The sequence below is a fragment of the Cydia strobilella genome, chromosome Z, assembly GCF_947568885.1.
Source record: "Cydia strobilella chromosome Z, ilCydStro3.1, whole genome shotgun sequence".
In the NCBI taxonomy this organism is placed as follows: domain Eukaryota; kingdom Metazoa; phylum Arthropoda; class Insecta; order Lepidoptera; family Tortricidae; genus Cydia; species Cydia strobilella.
This window is the reverse complement of record NC_086068.1, coordinates 60625395-60648287: the sequence shown is the minus strand read 5'-3', so window position 1 is coordinate 60648287 and position 22893 is coordinate 60625395. Positions and strand designations below refer to the sequence as shown.

Sequence of the window (22893 nt, the reverse complement as noted above, 5' to 3'; positions counted from 1 at the left end):
CCATTTGTTTGTATCTGGAAGTCTTGGATGACTTGCCACACCATTTTATGCTGCAATATAAATTATTAGCGAACGAATTCGATTATATTGGATTTATTTTCGTACAGACGTGCACACTGCTAATAGGTCGCATTCTTGGGCGCAACTGATCGGAGCGGCGCGCGAGCAATCTTATATAAGACCTATACACCATACGGGCGGTGAACGCAAGTCGTCCTGTAAGCTCGGTTTGTAGGGGGTGGTCTGTGGGTTGGCAACTGTCAGGGCAATAGATATTTGCTAATATTCTTACGCATGTTTTATGAAGAATAAACACCTCGTTTGCATCCATGCTATTCCCCCATAGGATGATAGAATATTTTAACCATGAGTAGGCGTACGCGTAGTAAGCTGCAAGGGCAGATTTTAGGTCAGTGGTTTTTTTAGTTCTCCTAATGCATAGGTGAATTTTGACATTTTAGTTGCAATCTTTTTTACTTGCGCTTTCCAATTTATATTGGAGTCGATAACGATATCCAAGCCGAGAAGTGTAAAGGTGTCAACGCATTCTAGTTTTATATTATTGTATGAGAAATCTATTTGTAACGGGGTTTTTTGATAGGGCCTAAATTGCATCAACTTAGTTTTTGAAAAATTTATTTCTAAGTTATGATCGTTCATCCAGTGAGTTATATTTGTCAATATGTTTTTGAGATTTTCGTAAAGGTTTTTGGTTATTTAGACATGATGTAAGCACGGAAATATCGTCGGCAAATAGTACACAATTTTCATTTATTATTTTTGGGAGGTCGTTTATATTCCTTCCTTGAGTAATGGAGTTCTGTACGTGTTGCACATCAGATTTGACGTAATTTATACTACCGGTTTTGCAACCGGTATCGTTCGTAATCCCGTTTTTACCCTTTGTGTACGGAACCCTTTTAATATCCAAAATTTGAACTTAAAGTTAGGTTAGAGGTACCAAAGATAGATATAACTCCGTATCAGTTACTCTATGGAGGTACCGTACCTCTGCGATTTCCTGGCTGCCTCCAATTCGCAGCATGAGCGGGCGCGGCGTCCGCGCGAGCGCCGCCGTAGCCGCTTCAACCAGTAATGCAGCGGACACGCTGTCGCACCCGCATACATCCAGCAACTGGAAACATAACACATAGCCGTATGTTGATAATCACAAAACAAAGAAGTAATAGATATGTAACGTACGTGGAAGCGTGTGGCAACGGGTTTAGTTGCACTCACGTTTACCACAGGCTATTGTCAGTTCAGTACGGCGCCTAAGCGATGTCAATATTAAAAACATATCCGTTTAAATTAATTTTTAACAAGCAGAAACGTCTGCGATCGATGCTATTAAGCTTAGAATAAATTTAAAAGTGGAAAAATTACTGCCTTGGGTGAGACTTGAACTCACGGCCTCTGGATCGATACTCCAGCGCTCTGCCAACTGAGCCACCAAGACCTCATCCATAGTCAGCAAATCTTCCCACTATATGGGTCTAGGGGACCCTAGCGATATCTACCGTAAGAGTGTTACACTGCTTAAACTGCCACCGGAGTTCCAAGTCATATTGGAAATTCACCAGTTACGATGTGCTACCCATTCTAAATTAATTTTTAACAAGCAGAAACGTCTGCGATCGATGCTATTAAGCTTAGAATAAATTTAAAAGTGGAAAAATTACTGCCTTGGGTGAGACTTGAATGGGTTAGAATGGGTAGCACATCGTAACTGGTGAATTTCCAATATGACTTGGAACTCCGGTGGCCGTTTAAGCAGTGTAACACTCTTACGGTAGATGTCGCTAGGGTCCCCTAGACCCATATAGTGGGAAGATTTGCTGACTATGGATGAGGTCTTGGTGGCTCAGTTGGCAGAGCGCTGGAGTATCGATCCAGAGGCCGTGAGTTCAAGTCTCACCCAAGGCAGTAATTTTTCCACTTTTAAATTTATATCCGTTTAAAATTACAAAAATGCCGTATTTCTCTGTTTTGGAGTGCAGACTCCAGCCGGACAAGAAATATCACACATGAAAGTATTATTTCGTTAATACCGATGCCAGATGGTTAAGTGCATGTAAATTATATTTCGTTCGTTTCATTCTTCAGATATTACATTTACCAGGTAGTCCTTTAAACCTACAGGCGACTTTTGCACTATATTAAGAGACAGTCAATTGACTATTGAACTGATATTTAGTTCATTTATTCATTTCCCTACCCTTCCCGTTCATTCCATCCTCATAGTTGCTCATTCTTTTTTCGTGCACAAGTTAAATAATTACCGTGAAAAAATTAAACGTCTTGAAGATCATAAAAGACGATACCGGATAATTTATGATTCGTCTTCATCGGAAGATGAAGGTAAGTTCTTTGTTTTATTATTTGGTGTTGAGAAGTGATTAAAATGAGCCGACATAGGGATTGACTGCGAGTCTGCCACTGATGTTGGCATCACTCCGACAAAACAATACAACAATACGAAGTTACACATAAGCTCTGGTGGCAATTTTGCACCGTTAATTCTATTGAAATTTTAAATCCCCCAAAATCGTCAATATTATCTTTTTTAACAGAACAATTTAACAAAAATTGTGCATACGGCACACTGAATAGTCACCGTTCAGCCTTATCCTTGTTATTGGGAGACAATGTCGGTCCGGACGATTGCGTAAAACGCCTTCTCAAAGGTGCGTACAAACAAAGACCGAACGGCCCCAAGTATAACCATATATGGGACCCTTAGGTCGTTTTAAATCGTGTCTCTCACTGGTATCCCAATACAAGTATAAGCCTGGAAAAACTGTCGAAAAAATTAGTGACATTAATGACCATATGCACAGCGCATAGGGTTCAAACATTAGCGCTTGTAAAAATTAAAAATATTGTTATTTCCACAAACGGTGTCAAAATTGGAATTACTGACATAATTAAAACATCAGCTGCCGGACGAGAACAACCCGTTCTCTTCCTTCCATATTTTAAAGACAATGTGTCTATATGCCCTGCTACAACTCTCAGAGATTATATTTTAGTAACAAAAAATAAAAGAGTTGATAGTACAGGAAATTCGTTATTGACATACAAACCTCCACATAGGCCTGCAACTTCTCAGACCATCAGCAGATGGATCAAAAATGTTTTGTCACCACTGAGGTCACGTCAAAGATGAAAATAAATATATGATTTTGTGTTCACATATATCTATAGTTTCATTCCACCTAAGCAAAACTTTAAGACTCTGAACATCTACCTGGTAAATGTAATATCTGAAGAATGAAACGAACGAAATATAATAGATGATCAAACGAACTTCTCGAGCGAAGTTCGATCATTATTATATGAGTCGTTTCATTCGAAGATATAATAACCCTCCCACCCTAATATGACCCTTAAATTTTAAAAGTTTTGCGTTTTCTCTAAAGATAATGAGCAACTATGAGGGTGGAACGAACGGGAACGGTAGGGAAATGAATAAATGAACTAAAAATCAGTTCAATAGTCAATTGACTGTCTCTTAATATAGTGCAAAAGTCGCCTGTAGGTTTAAAGGACTACCTGGTAAATGTAATATCTTCGAATGAAACGACTCATATAATAGTGATCGAACTTCGCTCGAGAAGTTCGTTTGATCATCTATTATTATCACGGAATAAAGAAAGAGCACGCCCTGACAGGGGGTCATCCATTATTTACATTACACGTTTAGGGGGGAGGGGGTCAAGAAAACGTGACGTGACATGTTGTGACAAGGGTGAGGGGAGTCACAAACTTGTGACGTCACTTTAACCTATTTAAATTATTTTATTCGTCTTTCCTAATCAGGTTTGGGTTATAAAATTACTAATATGTACTTCTTCTGATAAAATATTAATAAATATTTAATTCGACACCAGGGGGGGGAGGGGTTTGACAAATGTGACCAAGTGTGACAAGGAGGGGGGAGGGGTCAAAAAACCTCGAAATTCGTGTGACGTAATTAATGGATGAACCCCAGGAAGCGGGCTGAGCCTAGATGAGCAGCGCGCTGTACGAGACGTGCAGCTGACAGTGCCACAGAATAAGTAATAGTATTATCATACAGAACGGCCACGCACCGCCCCGCCCCGACTCGAATTACCTCGCCCCGCGACAGAAATCTGGCGGACTTCTGGCGTACTATTTTTAAGCAACTTACTCACACAATGACGCATGACGCGTACACGTTCACACATAGAAACGCAAGTGATTTTTGATGTATAGCGTGTCCGTGTCCGCCCTGTAATAGTGCTGTCACTTACCTGCAGCTCGGTGCAGGCGTCCAGCACGGCGGCGAAGGGCGCGGCGGTGAGCGAGGCGGTTAAGGGCGCGCCGGATAGCGCGGCGGCGAGCGAGGGGGCGAAGGGCGCGGGGGTGAGCGAGACGTTGCCGCGCGCGGTGAGGCTGACGAGGCGCGCGCACTGCGCGGCGGCCGCGACACCCGCGTCCGTCAGCAGCTCGATGTACGAGATGTCCAGCTCTCTGAGCGCCTTGCACGAGCGGCATATCATTATGATGCCCTCGTCACTCACGCCCACTTCTGAGGGGTTACAACTTACGATTAATATATTGCATCACTGTAAGCATTGATAAATTAACTGTTTAAACTGTAATAAATGTCATATACGAAGGAAAAAATGACCAAAGCCTCCAGTGTCCAGAGCTGGAATCGAACCAGCGTACCCCGTTTACCGGACAGGTGCCTGAACCGCTCGGCTATCCGGCCACGGTGGCATGGGTCGAAATTTCCAAGTATATGACAATTCCCGAAGGCTTGTGGCGCCCCCTTTCCTTCCTTCCTTCCTTTTTTCCTTTTTTTCCTTCGTATATGACATTTATTTCAGTTTATAGTTTAAATAGTAGTGTGTCTACTTGAAAAACCACAAATTAAAATATTTTCATAGAAAATAATTTAATTTGTTCTTAGAGTAAGACTGTTTATTTTTAAATGTGATGTTCTGATTTTTTTTTTCTGCATATATGGGACTATTACTCGTATCATAGAGTAACTTATACTAGAGCGGTACTGTCATAGTAAATTTTGTAACCCCAGTAAATTCACTGCCATCTGTCGACACACTTTAAAACTAAAAATGAAGATTTATAAAAATACGATAAAATGTATTTAAATATGGATAAATAATTTTTTTATTTGCATTAATTATTTTTACATGATTTTGACCCATGTTCTTTCACTGGTATGCGTTAAAATTATAAACAACAAACGAAACAGTCAACGCCCTCTATACGAGAGTAGGCCAAAACTAGTGGCGCAATCTGGTCGAGAATCAAATTTTCGTGATTTTCGAGAATTTCGTGGCACGTTTTTTCCTTAGACTGTATCCATCTATTACGGAGTTATATATATCTTTGAGCCTATGTTAGTTAAACCTATACTAACTTATAAACTAAGCCTCTGGATCCCATATGTACAGTCGCCATCAGATATATCGGAGCGGTCGAGGTGCTCACAAATATCTGAACACGCCTCTATTGTCAAGGCGTTAGAGTGCGTGTTCAGATATTGTGAACACCTCGGCCGCTCTGATATATCTGATGGCGACTGTACATTGTCCCAATGTTTCCAGAAGGCGCAAGCAGGCGACTAACACTGGGCGCACGAGTAAAAGTAAATTACTCTGGCTGTGATAGTTGCCAATTTACCATTTTGTCATGTAATTAAAGGGTAGGTATAATTATGTAACTTTTTCCTACTTTATTTTTTTAGCTTTTTGGCAATATTTTAGGATTTTTTATTATTTTTTTTATTATAAACTGATCGGCGATTGGCCCTAGTCACACCTGATGGAAAGTGAAGACAGGGCCTAAGATGGAGCTCACCGGTTCAGTAACAGCCTATTCACTCTTGTTTTAAAGAGACCGAGGTCATATTGATCAGGGAATACAGATGGCGGGAGCGCATTCCATTCCTTAGCCGTTATGTTTTGATATTAAGCGTGTATTTTTAATCTGGGTTTGCCTAATGTAAGTTTTAGTTTACAAATATATACAACAAAGATATAAACATGAGATATTAAAGAAAACAACGTTGTTTCTATACTTTTGGCCTGGGGGTACCCTTTCAGAAGTTTATTTGTAGGGTTATGAGTTTAAATACTGATAATCAGTACACCCTGTAGCTCAGGATACTGGACGGATTCTTAAAAATGACGTATCGGTAGATTCCTCTTGCCTTTCACAACCTGTTTACACTTATTTTATTAAAGAAAAAACAATACAGCCGATTTGAGAGAATGCTGAAAGTAAAATCATATTTTCTTAATGACACCACACAAAATTCTAGGTTTTTTACCCCTCTTCCTCCTTGTCGTACTTGGTCACATTTGGCAAACCCCTCCCCACTGGTGTGACATCACATTTTTTCAACGAAATCGGCAAATCGAATTAAGTATTATTAATATTAAGGCCGTAAGAAGAAAAAACAATCTTAACTTAAATAGTAATTTCATAGCTTTAGAATTTCGATATTGTAAGGTAACGTTTTTGAAATAAATAAAAACCGACAAAATTCGATCAAAACTGACACTTGGCGTGTATGTTCTTTTCCGTTCTTTCTTGCGAAATGTGACAAAGACAGCGGCAAACCGATAGAACGGCCTTAAAAGAATAAAAACGATTATCGTTACAAAAACTTGTTAAAAAAACTTAACTGTACTGTACAAGTTGAAAGTGACTCCCCTCCCCTTTGTCACAGCATGTGACATTTTACGTGTGATTACGGTGTGATATTTGGGTATAGAGTCGGACCAAACTAACTCTGCATGACTTTTGCAATGATAAAGTGTGTCAATGGCATCATTAATGTCAAATTTTCTAATAAAATATGACGTTTGTTAAGATACTTCCTCACTTTGTTCTGTTCAAGTCTGTATAAAGTAAAGTTAGCTTAGACGAACTCTACTCTCTATAATATGAGGTTTCGGATAGAAAAAAAAAAAAAAACTTGCTAAATTACCGAAGAATTATTGACTATGTATAGTAGAAATGTAGTGTAAGAAAAAAAAACCCTCCTAATTTGATAGCTGAAGTAGATGCTGTGCTACGCCAAATATTCTGTTATAAGTAACTCAATTTTCAAAGGTCAACTTTTGACAATTAGTTACCGCATAACATGTATAGGGGCCGTACAGCGCCATCTACATTATCTCTCAAATTCATCATGTCAGCCGATAGACGTCCACTGCTGGACATAGGCCTCCCCCAAGGCTCGCCACTCCGACCGATCCTGTGCCGCTCGCAACCACCGAATTCCCGCGACCTTCACCAGGTCGTCGCTCCATCTCGTTGGAGGCCTACCGGCAGTTCGTCTTCCGGTACGCGGACGCCACTCCAGAACCTTCCGGCCCCACCGGCCATCAGTTCCGCGAGCAATGTGCCCCGCCCACTGCCACTTAAGGTTTGCAATTCTGATATGTCGGTGACCCCAGTTCTACTGCGGATATCATCATTTCTGATTCTATCACGCAGAGAAACCCCGAGCATAGCTCTCTCCATTGCCCTTTGCGTGACCTTGAGCCTTCTTATGAGGCCCATCGTTAGCGCCCACGTCACAGAATAACTAATAGTACTACCGTACAGAAAATTCACTCCTTCACAAAAACCAGATTTAGGTATAAAATTATACCTACACTCGCCGCCTGCAAGCAAAATTGAAACTTGAATCTTCTTTGCGCGCCGCAGTTTTATGACCGAGCTGCGAGTGTCGGCACGGGGTTGTCACTTGACAAGTTTTTGTACCTATACCTACTGATTTATTATTTTTAAGATAAATATGTAGGAATTACAAACGTTGATTCTGTAGACATTTTTAGCCGGAGATAGTATGTCTGATTCTCACGAAAGTAGGTATGCCACAGCCGTATTCCTTTGAAAATATGTCGGTCAGTTCCTAATATTGTTTCTGGGCGACCAATATTCAATAAATTAAGGATGTTTATTTTAACTAACTATTACAAGTAAAGACTTCGGGAACTAAAGATTTTCAATTTTGCGCGAGCGCCACGTGACACGACTATAGTGCGAGCGGCAGCCCACTGCCATAAACCTGCCCGGGCGGTGCGCCGGCCAAATATACCTAAACTGCGTAGTGACACCCCCCTGCCCACGTCTCTCAAATTAGAAACATAAATTTATCATAAACTACTTACACTTCTTTACAGCTACCACCAGTTAGACACTGACATCTTATCTTATCTTATCTTATAGTTTCGGGGGCCCTTTCGGATACACTTAGGGATCTTTTGTGCAGTTACCCCCTAGAAAAGATCCGTCCGCTACTCAAGAGCCTTCCCCACCATCTCCATATGCCGGATGATGGACCTTATGGGTAGCTTTTTGAATTCCTTTGGTACCAGGTAGCCTGTTCCAAAGTCCTTCATTCTTTGTCTGGCGAGGGCGTGACATTCACACATAAGGTGTTCTATTGTCTCTTCCTCTTCGCCACACATACGACAATCGGTGTTGTCAGCGTGCCCCATCTTGGCCAGGATTCCCTTGACCCCGTAATGGCCAGTAAACACCCCCGTTATTATTTGGAGTTGCCGTTTGCTAAGTTTCCAAAGCTTTTTGCTCCAACCAGAGTCTACCCCTTGTATAAAGAGCTTTGAGTGCTTTAGACCCGTCAGACTGTCCCATTCTTCCTGGTGTTTGGTCTTAGTAAGGTCTTTGATAGCCGTTGTGATGGTTCCCTGTGAGAGCCCCACGAATGGTTCCGGACCTATAAGGTTGTTTGCAGATCCAGCTCTGGCAAGTTCATCTGCATTTTCATTGCCCATGAATCCCTCGTGCCCTGGGATCCACACCAGTTGCACTTTGTTTTGCCTTCCAAGCTTGTTCAGAGCTTGGATGCCATTGTATACCAGTCTAGAGTCCACTCTAGGCGCCTTAAGCGCTTTGAGTGCAGCTTGGCTGTCGCTGAGAATATAGATATTCTTCCCTTGGGTTTGCCTAACTATATTCTCATGTGCACAGGCAATTATAGCGTATGTCTCGGCTTGGAAGACAGTGGCGTAATTGCCCATGCTTATGCTACTACTAAAGTCATTTGCATAAATGCCTGCCCCAGTACCAGAATCTGTCTTGGACCCGTCTGTGTACCATATGATGTCATTTTCATCAGACATTGGTGCTTCAAGACCTTCGGTCCATTCAGCCCTTGTTGGAACTTTAACATTAAAATTCTTACGGAACACAAACTTGGGTTGCATCTTATCGCAGCCCATATTCGTAATCCTTTTCATGAAATTGTCACATTCCATGTTTGTGTGTTTAGTCTTTGGCTTGTTATCGCTCCAGAGGCCTGTCAAAGCCAGCCTGTGTAACGATTTCCGCGCCTCAGATTGTATCACTAGGTGCAGCGGCGGGAGGTCTAGTAGTACCTCCATCGCCGCTGTTGGCGTCGTTCTAGACGCGCCAGTAATAGCCATGCACGCCGTTCTTTGTATTTTCGTAAGGGCATCCCTGCATGTGCTCTTTAGTGTCCTTGGCCACCATGCCAGGCATCCGTACAGAATGATAGGTCTTACCATCATGGTATAGATCCATCTCAGTACCTTTGGGTTTAAACCCCACGTTTTGCCATATGCCGTTCTACACATTCCAAACACCCTCAGTGCCTTGGTTATGGTAGTTTCGACATGCTTTTTCCAGTTCAGTTCTTTATCTAGTGTTAAACCTAGATATTTCACTTCATCGGACATTTCCAGAACCCTTCCAGACACTGACATACTCGCTAACGTCTGCGAAACTTACTTTATATACATATCGCTCGCACTAATATGCCAGTACGAGCAAGATGCATAGAAAGTCAATCACGCACGTTCTAGCGAATACGTCAATGCATAGAGTAACTTATACTAGAGCGGTACTGTCATAGTAAATTTTGTAACCCCAGTAAATTCACTGCCATCTGTCGACACACTTTAAAACTAAAAATGAAGATTTATAAAAATACGATAGAATGTATTTAAATATAGATAAATGATTTTTTTTATTTGCATTAATTATTTTTATGATTTTGACCCATGTTCTTTCACTGATATGCGTTAAAATTGTTAAATAACAAACGAAACCGTCAACGCCATCTATACGACTGTAGGCCAAAACTAGTAGCGCCCTCTGAACGAGAATCAAATTTTCTTGATTTTCGAGGCACGTTTTTTCCTTAGACTGTATCCATCTATTACGGAGTTATATCTATCTTTGGTCAATGTCAGGTTAGTGTCAAGCTCGTGGTAGGGCTACTTATGCATATAAAGGGGCCCACTGACTATCAGTCCGCCGGACGATATCGGCCTGTCAGTTAGAACAAAAATTTGACAGTTCCGAACAACTGACAGGCCGATATCGTCCGGCGGACTGATAGTCAGTGGGCCCCTTAAGATTCATCACTAAATGCCATACCATTTGTACCTTTTTTGATGTGGAATAATGTTTAAATAAATTAATTAACCTCCATCTTCATCATCTAAGCGAAAGCCCCAACCACCGCGCCCATACAGCTGATATCCATTGTTCAACAACGCGTTACATCCCATGCCTGGAATAGAAAAAATACATATGTCACGCTCCGTGATTTTTGAGCCATTTAGGGTCCTAGCTAAATTGTTTTTTTTTTGTATTTATTTATTCATGAACAATATAATTGTATTTGAATATAATTACATGCTAAGTTCCTTAAATCTAGGTCCTTAAATCTAAGAATTATACAATCTAACATGCAGAACAATATCAGACGTATTTACCTAAATTAATCTAAATTAATTACTACCAACATTACGTAGACAAATCACTAAAGTAGGTCGTGAACTCCTCTATAGAAGGTTGTTTAATACATACGTTATGGAATGTCCAACAACCACCTCGCGTAACTAATATACTTTATAAAATTTGTCATCGTCAATGCATGTAAAAATTATCTATGTAACAATAAATATGCCAAACGGTCTTGCATAAACAGATCGATGGACGTTATTATGATGAGAAACACATTTTACCTAAAAGGTCAGTTGTTAGGAACTGTCAAATTTTTTTCTCAACTGACAAGCTAATATCGTCCGGCGGACTGATAATCAGTGGGCCTATCTATAACCTTATGTAACGTATGTATGTTTATAAGCATGTTTGCATGTTTGATACTTAGGTACTTTATTAGTTGTGTATCCAATTGTTACTTCTGTGTATCTTCCTATTTATAGGCAGTGCCGAACAAGCCCTGTTTCTACTTGTTATCAATATCAGTATGTTATAAGTAATGGAACTATAGGTCTTATTGTATATCTGCAAGTTTAAACATCTGTATGTGACTGTTTGATTCCTTAATAAATAAATAAAAAACAGTTTTCAAACCTGTATGGCATGATACATCTAGGTGTACTCTTTAAAATTTACCACTCTCCCCTCCCCTCCACCTGACGCTACAACACCCCCCCCCCCCCACCTTGAAATGTGTCCCCGTTGGTGGTTTTTTGACATTCTCACAAAAACTATAATAGATATCAAAAAAGTGTCAAGGACAGAATTAATCCTCATTAAATTTGGAACAAAAAAGGCTTTATATGTTTTTGTACAAGTTGGACGGTATTCAAGCTATAAGTACTTGTATAACCTTAAAATTACAAAATAACCATACTCGTTTGACGACGTGCATTATATTTTCGAAACGACTAGACGGATTTTAATGAAATATACCTAAAATTCACCGCAGTGAAGCCAGCTATCAAACAAAAAAAAACATTAAAATCGGTTCATCTGTTTCGGCGCTACGAGGAATACGAGGTCACAGGTAGACACACAAATACCAAAGGCATAATTCAGGGAAATTATCTAAAATTACGGCATTATTAATGGAAGACTTTTTCAATTGGAAATATTGAGATGTGTACGTTATAGACCAAAGTTATTTTTCATGAACCCTCCCCACCCCTCCCCCCTCTGTGTCACCCCCCACACCGCAAAGGGACGGAAACGCGGTTTTTCTCAATTTTTAAGGAAACCGTTCAAGATACAGAAAAAGTGTGTAGGTCTAAAAATAAACAATCCGTCTAGTCGTTTTGAAAATATAATGCACGTCGTCAAACGAGTATTGTTATTTTGTAATTTTAAGGTTATACAAGTACTTATAGCTTGAATACCGTCCAACTTGTACAAAAACATATAAAGCCTTTTTTGGTCCAAATTTAATGAGGATTAATTCTGTCTTTGACACTTTTTTGATATCTATTATAGTTTTCGTGAGAATGTCAAAAAACCACCAACGGGGACATATTTCAAGGTGTGGGGGGGGGTAGCGTCAGGTGGAGGGGAGGGGAGAGTGGTGAATTTTAAAGAGTACACCTAGATGTATCATGCAACACAGGTTTGAAAACTTTATTAAGTTGTTTGTCTGAAAATTATATCGCATCGAACCTTCAAAACGGTACGATCCTACCTTACAGACTGCCGCACACGTGCGCCAGTGTTGCCAAGTGTCCCATATTTCCATGAAAAAAAATGAAAAACTTGGAAATATGGGACACTTGGCAACACTGGCGCGGCGCCCTTTAGGCGGGCCAGGACAGATTCGTATTAAATCAGTTGAGGTTTAGGCCTTAATCTGAGTAAGTACGATTCTAAGGTTGCCAGTTTCTATTTAATTCGGATTCTAAATAGGTTTCATTATGAATAGGGCATTTTCTAAGTTATCCAAGTTCCTAAAATGTTAGGTTATTAAAATCTCAAATTCCTAGCACTTCAGATTCTCATTATGCCGAATTCTGAGTAGGATAGAAAATTACATATTGGAATCTTAGTATGTGTAATTCCGAGTACGACCGATTCGATGTTGATCGGATTCTGTTATAATTTTTTTTTTTTTAAATTATCCACATAATATGTACCATTATGCCAAAATAGATACTTGTCCATTGAACATTTCCTTCTTACCCTGAGTCGACGGAGCCCCGCTATGCGGGGCTCCTATTTCTCGGCGGTTTGCCCTTCGGGCATCTAAAGCAACCTAAAGAACCTAACCTACCTACCTATTGATTTAGTGTGACGTTATTCATCATTAAAAGATTCTGTTCAATTTCTTAATCGAATCGTTGCTAATCGGATGAGATAAGAAACGGCATTAGTCCTAATCCAACTCGTTACCAATCTGACGTAGTACTGTCATGTCACGGGACCCATTTATTCGAATCTGTCCTACTCAGAAATTGATTTAAAGAGAAAGTGACTTCCATATCATAAGTCGTATGTCGAAACTGCTTTATTCAGAAACATACCTATAGCAAATCAGACCTCAACAGAGTCGTACTTACTTAGATTCTGGCCCAAAACCCCGCGCAAGAACTACGTATTCCTAGAACTGCTTCAAGGTCGCGGTGCGGTGCGATGGTGTGTTACGACCATTAGAATAAACTTAAAACAAAAACCTTAAAAGTTTAGTGTCAGATGAATGGCATTTTTTCCATACAATTGTATACAAAATCGATTTTCAGAATTATACCGCTAAGTCGCAGTCGGGTAACAGTTTTTTGTGCAGTTTACTTTTTTAATTTAACAGACATATCGAGATTCAAAATGATCTGCAGAATATTCGTGTACATTGCCTATTTACCAAATGGCAGGCGTGAAAAAATCCATAAATCGTTTTCCAGTACGAAATCGTTTTATTTTGTATGAACCAGTACATAAGGGTTTTTTAAATCGTTGCATAAAATAAACTTGAAATTAAGGATGTCTTGGGCAACAATTTGAGGCTCAATATATTTACCTAAATGAAAATTCGATCCAACATGTAAGAGAGTCATTTCATTTGCCTGCGATCAAACTTGAAAATAATTTTTGTATACAATTGTATGGTGAAAATTGCGGGTGCCTAAATACTTTTGAGCGGTAGTGTAGACAACTAATAAGAGTATTATGCCGATCAGTCATCACTATTGTTCCATTTCTAACCTTATATAAATAGAATAAGTTGAAATATTGTACATTTCGTTCGCCGCCAAAAAATGTTCAGAACATATAAAGATCTTTTGAACAAGTTTAAGGAATAAAATGAAGCATAAAGCAATTACCTGGCTGAGGGTTGAACTTTTTAGCATTACAACCCGAGACATTCAGAGACTCCAACTTGCTGCACGTCTGTGCGACCGTCATCAGTATCGCATCATCTATGTAGATATTTTTGCTGAGGTTCAAAACTCTCAACTCGGTCATCTTCGACAATGATTTGCAAAAGTCAATATTTGAGCTGACCTTAAAAGAATAGTAATCGCTGAGTGATAGCTCTTCTAAGTGTGGTAGTTTGTTGAGTATGCGTGGTACGATTTCCCAAGTTGAGACGGGGCATACATCTAGCCTGAGTGTTTTGAGGTTGGGTAGCGTGTCTAAGGCGGCCCATATTAGGAGGCCCTGCAGGCTGTAACAGTTGTAGAAGGAGAGCGTGTGTAGCGGTAGCCTCGACGTTTCGGAGGAACATAGGAACATACCGGTCACTTGTCTGTTTTCGGCTACGGTTATGCTTTCTATAATCGTTTTTTTATTCATCATTAGTTGTAAACTTGAGTCAGTCACCTGAAACATGAGACGAAAGTATGATTGATACATTAAATGGGTCAGTAGGAATAAGTCTGTAACTATGAGAGCTAGCGACATATGTTCTTAGCAAAGAGGATATAATAGGATAGAGCGGTACTGTCATAGTAAATTTTGTAACCACAATAAATTCCCTGCCATCTATCGACACACTTTAAAACTAAAAATGAAGATTTATAAAAATAAGATAAAATGTATTTAAATACGGATAAATGTTTTTTTTTTAATTTGCATTAATGATTTTGACCCATGTTCTTTCACTGGTATGCGTTAAAATTGTTAAATAACAAACTAAACAGTCAACGCCCTATATACGAGAGTAGGCCAAAGGTAGGGGCGTCATCTGATCGAGAATCAAATTTTCTTGATTTTCGAGGCACGTTTTTTCCTTAGACTGTATCCATCTATTACGGAGTTATATCTATCTTTGGTTCTTAGGAACCATGGCTTAGATTTTAGATTTAAAATGGCATTCGATTTTTTTTTTTATCTTTCATACATAACCTTATACTTTCAGGATCAATTATACAAACAAATACTACACGCGATTACATAAAGATTGACCAGGTTCGATTCCCGGTTATGTATGAGAGTTTAAAAAAAAGTTTGAATGTCATTATTATTAAATCTAAAATCGACGCCATGGTTCCTAAGAACAGTTGTCGCTAACTCTCATAGTTTCAGACTTCTCCCTACTGACCCATTTGGATTCATGGCAAATTTGGATTGATAACCCATTTGGATTGATGACCCATTTGGATTGATCACTCTGTATAGTGATAAGCATTATAAAGTCAGTGATAAATAAGACATTGTGATTGTACTTCTACTAATGACATAAATTACTAATAGTATAACTTACCTCCGTGCAAGATAAAAAGGAAACTGCTTTTAAAAATTTACATCCAGAAGTAACCGGATTCCAATTTTCAGTATCCATCCCGAAAACCTATAATGAGAAAAGAAAACGAAATCAATATGATATATAGATTAGATTTTTTGTAAATCAAACCTAAGGGAAATTTTTAAAATTCCGTGGCAAAATGACCAAAATTCTGTAGAAAACTAACATTTTCTTTAAGTCAATTAAGTCTAAAATACAGATGCAATTGTCTTTGATAGAACCGGTCAATGTATCAGCTAGCTAATACCACAATGCCATCGCTTCAAGCATAGAGTAACTTATACTAGAGCGGTACTGTCATAGTAAATTTTGTAACCCCAATAAATTCAAGATTTATAAAAATACGATAGAATGCATTTAAATATAGATAAATGATTTTTTTTATTTGCATTAATTATTTTTATGATTTTGACCCATGTTCTTTCACCGATATGCGTTAAAATTGTTAAATAACAAACGAAACCGTCAACGCCATCTATACGACTGTAGGCCAAAACTAGTAGCGCCCTCTGAACGAGAATCAAATTTTCTTGATTTTCGAGGCACGTTTATTCCTTAGACCTGTATCCATCTATTACGGAGTTATATCTATCTTTGCTTCAAGGGAGGGAGGGAGGTGCGTGAACTGTACGGGGAAGCACCTTTAGGCATTAATTGTTAAAGTAATCGATTCAGGTTACGAGGTGTCAAGATTCTCCATCATTGTCTCCATATACCAGCCACATGAACCAGAACTTCACCACAGGGCGGACACGCTATACATCAAAAATCACTGCGTTTCTATGTGTGAACGGCACGTCTGCACACGTCATGCGTCATTGTGTGAGTAAGTTCAGGCCGGCAAACGGCCGTCAATCTGCTGTCGCGGGGCGAGGTAATTCGAGTCGGGGGGGGGGGGGGCGGGGGGCGGTGCGTGGCCGTTCTGTATGATAATACTATTACCATAGAGTAACTTATACTAGAGCGGTACTGTCATAGTAAATTTTGTAACCCCAGTATATTCACTGCCATCTGTTGACACACTTTAAAACTAAAAATGAAGATTTATAAAAATACGATAAAATTTATTTAAATATGGATAAATGACTTTTTTTATTTGCATTAATTATTTTTATGATTTTGACCCATGTTCTTTCACTGATATGCGTTAAAATTGTTAAATAACAAACGAAACCGTCAACGCCATCTATACGACAGTAGGCCAAAGCTAGTAGCGCCCTCTGAACGAGAATCAAATTTTCTTGATTTTCGAGGCACGTTTTTTCCTTAGACTGTATCCATCTATTACGGAGTTATATCTATCTTTGCTATTACTTATTCTGTGACTTCACCTTGAGCTCCTCGAGGTTGGGGCAGAACTTGCCCACCGTGTGCGGCGTGCGGTCGTTGAGCGCCGGGCACTTTTGGTCGATGTGCAGTCGTTTCAGGTTCGGGCCCAATCGCTGCAGCACCCGCCGTAATACCAACGTCGTTAGCGTCACTGTACCGTGTTGCCACCATGACGTCTTGAACAGTCGCGTACCTGGTAGAAATAACTGACGACTTAATAAACACTGTTGATAATCGCTTTTCCCTATACGTCATTTTGAGATTTCTGTTTGTCTCCTTTCAAGAGCTACGGCATTTAAGCATCCATTAACCGAAATCACAGGGCGGACACGCTATACATCTAAAATCACTTGCGTTTCTATGTGTGAACGGCACGTCTGTACACGCGTCATGAGTCATAGTGTGCTTAAAAATAGTACTGAGCGGCCGGCAAACGGCCGTCAATCTGGTGTCGCGGCGCGAGGAAATTCGAGTCGGGGCGGGGCGGTGCGTGGCCGTTCTGTATGATAATACTATTATGTCTTGTCTGTCACTCATAGGAAAATCAGAGTGAACTGTAGAATAAATTTTTAAACTTTTGTTTAGTGAACTTTAGTCTGGTTACTAATTTCATATGTAACACCACAATACGTATAAATTTCAATTCAATAAAAAAATCAGTACCTATTGTTCTCCTAAATTAGTCTAACTTCATAATAATCATAATGTTTATTGACAACTGAGTTTAATATTACACATTAGCAATCTTACATTAGCACACAATAAATTTATTAAAACAATGGGTTTATGTTTTAGGAAAACTAGTATCCCTATCCCTACTAAACTTTATTGCACAATACATAATGGTACAAATGGCGGACTTAATGCCTGTGAAGGCATATATGCTCCACTATCTATAAAACTAAATACATGCCTGACTTCTACCTCTTAATGCCTTAAGGCATAATGCTCCACTGTCTATTAAACTAAATACATGCCCGACTTCTACCTCTTAAAGCCTTAAGGCGTATATACTCCACTATCTATTAAACTAAGTACATGCCTGCCTTCTACCGCTTAATGCCTGAAGTCATATATGCAGTATATGCTCCACTATCTATTAAACTAAGTACATGCCTGACTTCTACCTCTTAATGCCTTAAGGCATATATGCTCCACTATCTATTAAACTAAATACATGCTTGACTTCTACCTCTTTATATATTTTTACCTGGGCTCCACGGTCCACGGAAGATTAGCTCTGTAGCATATATATATATGTTAGAGCATATGCTGAGTGGTGTATTGTAGCCTCTATAATAGCAGCATCAATACTGTATAATTATTGCATGTTAGTATAAGCTACAAGTAATTTTACGTGTTTGGTGTATAAAGCCCGCTCAAGACTACGCGGCGCAAAGCCGCGAACGCGAGTGTGGAGTTGATTTCGCTGATTGGCGAACTAGACTCCACACTCGCGTTCGCGGCTTCGCGTCGCGATTCGCGCACGAATGTGGAGGGGTAACACAATTAATATGTGGAAATCTACCCCTTGCTATGTTCGGTCAGTGAACTCCTAGGTGACTGATTTAGAATATACAGTTGACACAATTTTAACAATTTTTGCAGCAGACATGTCCCCTAAGGCCCTAGCACGAGAGCTTAAAAAGCGTTGCGTGTGTGACGCAACGCTTCTGAAATATTATTTCTCTTACCCCCGATCGCTCGGTCGCGCGTCTATAACTACTTGTATATACTATGTCTATGGTTCAGATATTATCAGAATGTACAAACCATTATAATGCTCCTGGACCATACACTGCCAGCGTTTGCTCACGCGCTCTGACCGGATTAAGTCTATGATGGGAACGAAACTGAGCACATGCGCTAGACAGTCCCATTTCAGTATGTCTAATATTGTGTGTGTATTTTCTGTGGTGTCTTTTTCTTCTCTATTCTGTAACAAAGAGTTTTTGAGAACTTACAGTATATAGTTGGTCAAGGAAATCTTGTCACAAGAAAAAAGCTCGAGATTCAAATTTCGTTCGTAGCAAACAACCGGTGTAGCGGTTACGAAGAAATAACCAAATTACGTTTTTTTTTTGGAGCTGCCTGTATGTGTTAATAGCTCCTGATGTAATAAATAGTATGAAACCTTCTTTGACCTTATTGATTATCTTTTTTATTTATGACATTAATAAGATTCTGACTTTTGACAAATGTCATCATTGCCGCACATTTTCGAACAAGTTGTCGGACTTCCGGTTCGAGCGCCATCTTGATAGTTAGCATCGAGATTAATTACTTTGTTTTTTGCTCATTAATATTGTTTAAAGTGTAATATCGATAGCTTATTATACAGTAAACTAATGTAGGGGGTAGTGTGCAGTGAATGGAGAATTAATTATGAAGCGCGTTTAACCACCATCTTGGAGTCAACGGCCGGTAGTCCACGTGCTTCTTGCAAACTCTAGCTATCGATTTACAAGAGCTAACAAATCACCGTACATTGTCTTGTACAACCGTACAATTTTTGTCGTTTTTAAACCACTTAATACCTTGATACTGGCGAAATAGTCCCACTGGGCTGAAGCCATAATTTTAAAAGAAGAAGAAGAACAAGTTGTCAAAAACACTGCCAATGGTTAATACAGTATATTTCTTTTTGTTGATCATTTGAATTAATTTTTGTTTGAATTTTTTTTTTATCTTCGCATCTAATTTAAAAAAACCGGACAAGTGCGAGTCGAACTCGCCCACCGTGTTTGTTGTTATAGCGGCAACAGAAATACATCATCTGTGTAAATTTCAACTGTCTAACTATCACATGTTCATGAGATACAGCCTGGTGACAGACAGACGGACAGCGGAGTCTTAGTAATAGGGTCCCGTTTTTACCCTTTGGGTACGGAACCCTAAAAATATTAGCGTTAGAGATTCCCGAGAAGTAACCCTACTTGGGATTTCAGGGTTTGTCCAACGGCTAAGGTCAACCTTTATACTTAGACTGTGACACTACATTTGGTATGGATAAAACAGTTTTACAATTTACAACTGTCTCAAATAGTATAGATTTTTAGTGTGGCAAGGAAGTTATTAGTGTAGCAACATGCCTATGACAGTCAATTAGCCAGGGAACCAATAGCAGCTGATGGTGTTGCAAATACAAATTAAATTCACATTTATGGAATAATAAAGACTAGAAAATATAAATATAAAAGAATTAATTTATGGTACAAAAAGAGTTTAAAGTTGATCAAGCAAATCTTGTCAGTAGAAAAAGGCGGCAAATTTAAAAATTGTAGGTGCGATGGGATATCTTCTTCTTCTTCTTTTAAAATTATGGCTTCAGCCCAGTGGGACTATTTCGCCAGTATCAAGGTATTGAGAGGTTTACAAACGACAAAAATTGTACGGTTGTACAAGACAGTGTACGGTGATTTGTTAGCTCTTGTAAATCGATAGCTAGACTTTACAAGAAGCACGTGGACTACCGGCCGTTGACTCCAAGATGGTGGTTAAACGCGCTTCAAAATTAATTCTCCATTCACTGCACACTACCACATTAGTTTACTGTATAATAAGCTATCGATATTACACTTTAAACAATATTAATAAGCAAAAAACAAAGTAATTAATCACGATGCTAACTATCAAGATGGCGCTCGAACCGGAAGTCCGATGGGATATCGTCCCATAGAAAATTTGAATTTCGCGCCTTTTTCTACTGACAAGATTTACTTGACTAACTATAAATATGCTTAGGAAATTAATTATGATTTATTTATCTTGAACTCAAATTAATATAAAATTATTCCATAAACTTCAATAGTTGCTGGATGTACTGTATTTTGATGGATGTCATATTAAATTTTGTAGCCACAGTAAATGAGGGCTAACGCGTATGAATTCGCCGCTAGGGGCGCTAGTGTAGATGGTGGTCTTTTCCATAGTTCGAAATGTCAAATGTCACTTGTCACTTCAGTGACTGACAGCTGTTCTATAGTCTTTTGGACCACCATCAACAGAGGCGCCAACTGGTGAGCAAAGAAACGATAGCCCTCATTCACTGCCATCTATCGACACACGATTAAAACAAATGAAGATTTATAAAAATACCATAAAATGTGTTTATATAAAGGGCCCTCCACACTTATGCGCGAATCACGGCGCAACGCAAAGCCGCGAACGTAGTGTGGCGTCGATTTTGCAGATTGTTCACGCCTTCGCGCCTAGTTCCCCGTTTTTTGTCGGTTTATTAGCCCGCGTCAAAGGAGGAGCGAAGCGCGAACTGGCAAGACTCCACATTACACACTATTTTGACTCATATGTGGCAAGATAAATAATAATTATATTATATAAAGCGGCTGTATTTTACGGTTTTACAACAAAACAAAGTGGAAAAATAGCTAAATCACGTATGATGCCATAGTTAACTAACAGTTTAACTCGATCAGCTGATTCTTTTCTGCCATCTTGGCGCGAACCAAACTGCGAAATCGCCGTGAAGTTTGCGAGTGTGGAGTCATACGTCAACGTCGCAACATGTTCTCTCTGCGAAGTCGCGCCGCGATTCACGCACATACTCTGGACCTGGAGGGGCTTTATGGATAAACTAGCTGTTGCCCGCGACTTCGTACGCGTGGATTTGTATGTTGGTGGTTATATATTCTACATGAGCATAATATAGAACATTATGCAGCAAGATATCAGTAGGGACGGTTAATCATTTGTTAAAAATTATACAACGCATGAAATTTGTCTTTCACAAACTACGAAGTTTCAAGACCCTAACTGAAAAAAATTGTTCCCGATATAATCCCTCTCGACCTTCTTAGAAGATTTACAAGTCCACTATTTAAAAAAAAAATTTCTCCCGAAACTATTAATACCAACTTTTCAAAAACGGTGTAAGTAATTAGTTTTCGTCTATTTTAATATAATGCCCTTTTTACCAAGTTTCAAGTTCCAAGGTTAAAAGAAAATTTGTACCACATATAAACTTACATCCCCTTTTTAACCCTTTTAGGGGTTTATTTTTAAGAACGTTGAAATAACTTTTTTGGAATCTTATACAATGCCTTTCTAAGAAGTTTCAAAGCATTTGTAATAGATTCACTTCCAACCCCTTTTTAACCCTTTTAGGGGATGAATATTTAAAAACGCTGAAATTACTTTTCTTGTATTCTAATAATATGCCTTTATACAAAGATTCAAGTCCCACACTCACAAAATATTTGATCTCCATACAAACTTTCAACCCCATTTTTACCACCTTGGAGGATGAATTTTCAATAATGCTGACATAAGTTTTTTTCTCTTTTAATTATATATATTTCTATGAAGTTTCAAGTACCTAGCTTAAAATAAAATTAGGACCACGACAAAATCTCAACCCCTTTTTAACCACTTTAGGGGATGAATTTTTAAACACGCTTAAATCACTTTTCTTGTATTCTAATAACATGCCTTTATGCAAAGATTCAAGTCGCGCACGTAAAAAAAATGTTTGACCTGCATACAAACTTTCTAGCCCTTTTTCACCACCTTAAGGGATGAATTTTCAAAAACGCTGAAATTACTTTTCTAGTAATTTAATAATATGCCTTTATACAAAGTTTCAAGTCCCGCACTCAAAAAAATGTATGATCTCCATACAAACTTTCAACCCCTTTTTCACCACCTTAGGGGATGAATTTTGAAAAACCCCTTCTTAATGGATACTAACGTCATAAAAGCTATCTATTGTGAAAAATTCAGCTCTCTAGATCCAACGGTTTGGGCTGGGCGTGGATTTAAGTAAGTCAGTCAGTTAGTCAGGACTTTTACGTTTATATATATATGTAGATGTTTTTTTTTAATTTGTATTCATTATTTTTATATGATTTAGACCGATGTTCTTTCACTGATATGCGTTAAAGTTTTTAAATAACAAACCAAACCGTCAACGCCATCTATTCGAGAGTAGGCCAAAGGTAGTGGCGCCATCTGTCCGAGATCAAATTTTCTAGATTTTTCAAGGCACGTTTTTTCCTTAGACTGTATCCATCTATTACGGAGTTATATCT

At 39.0% G+C, this 22893-nt stretch overlaps 1 protein-coding gene across 1 annotated transcript in view; it reads right to left on the bottom strand.

Annotated features, from left to right (window-relative positions):
- The window catches only part of LOC134754726 (F-box/LRR-repeat protein 7-like), a 36445-nt gene that overhangs the window by 4666 nt on the left and 8886 nt on the right, over positions 1–22893 (bottom strand). The window contains exons 6-12 of the mRNA XM_063691060.1: positions 18620–18782; positions 16849–17039; positions 15476–15562; positions 14094–14592; positions 10487–10573; positions 4278–4555; positions 1010–1135 (exon numbers count right to left, since the gene is read on the bottom strand). Of these exons, the coding sequence (XP_063547130.1) occupies positions 1010–1135; positions 4278–4555; positions 10487–10573; positions 14094–14592; positions 15476–15562; positions 16849–17039; positions 18620–18782 (1431 nt within the window). The remainder of the gene's footprint in view (positions 1–1009; positions 1136–4277; positions 4556–10486; positions 10574–14093; positions 14593–15475; positions 15563–16848; positions 17040–18619; positions 18783–22893) is intronic.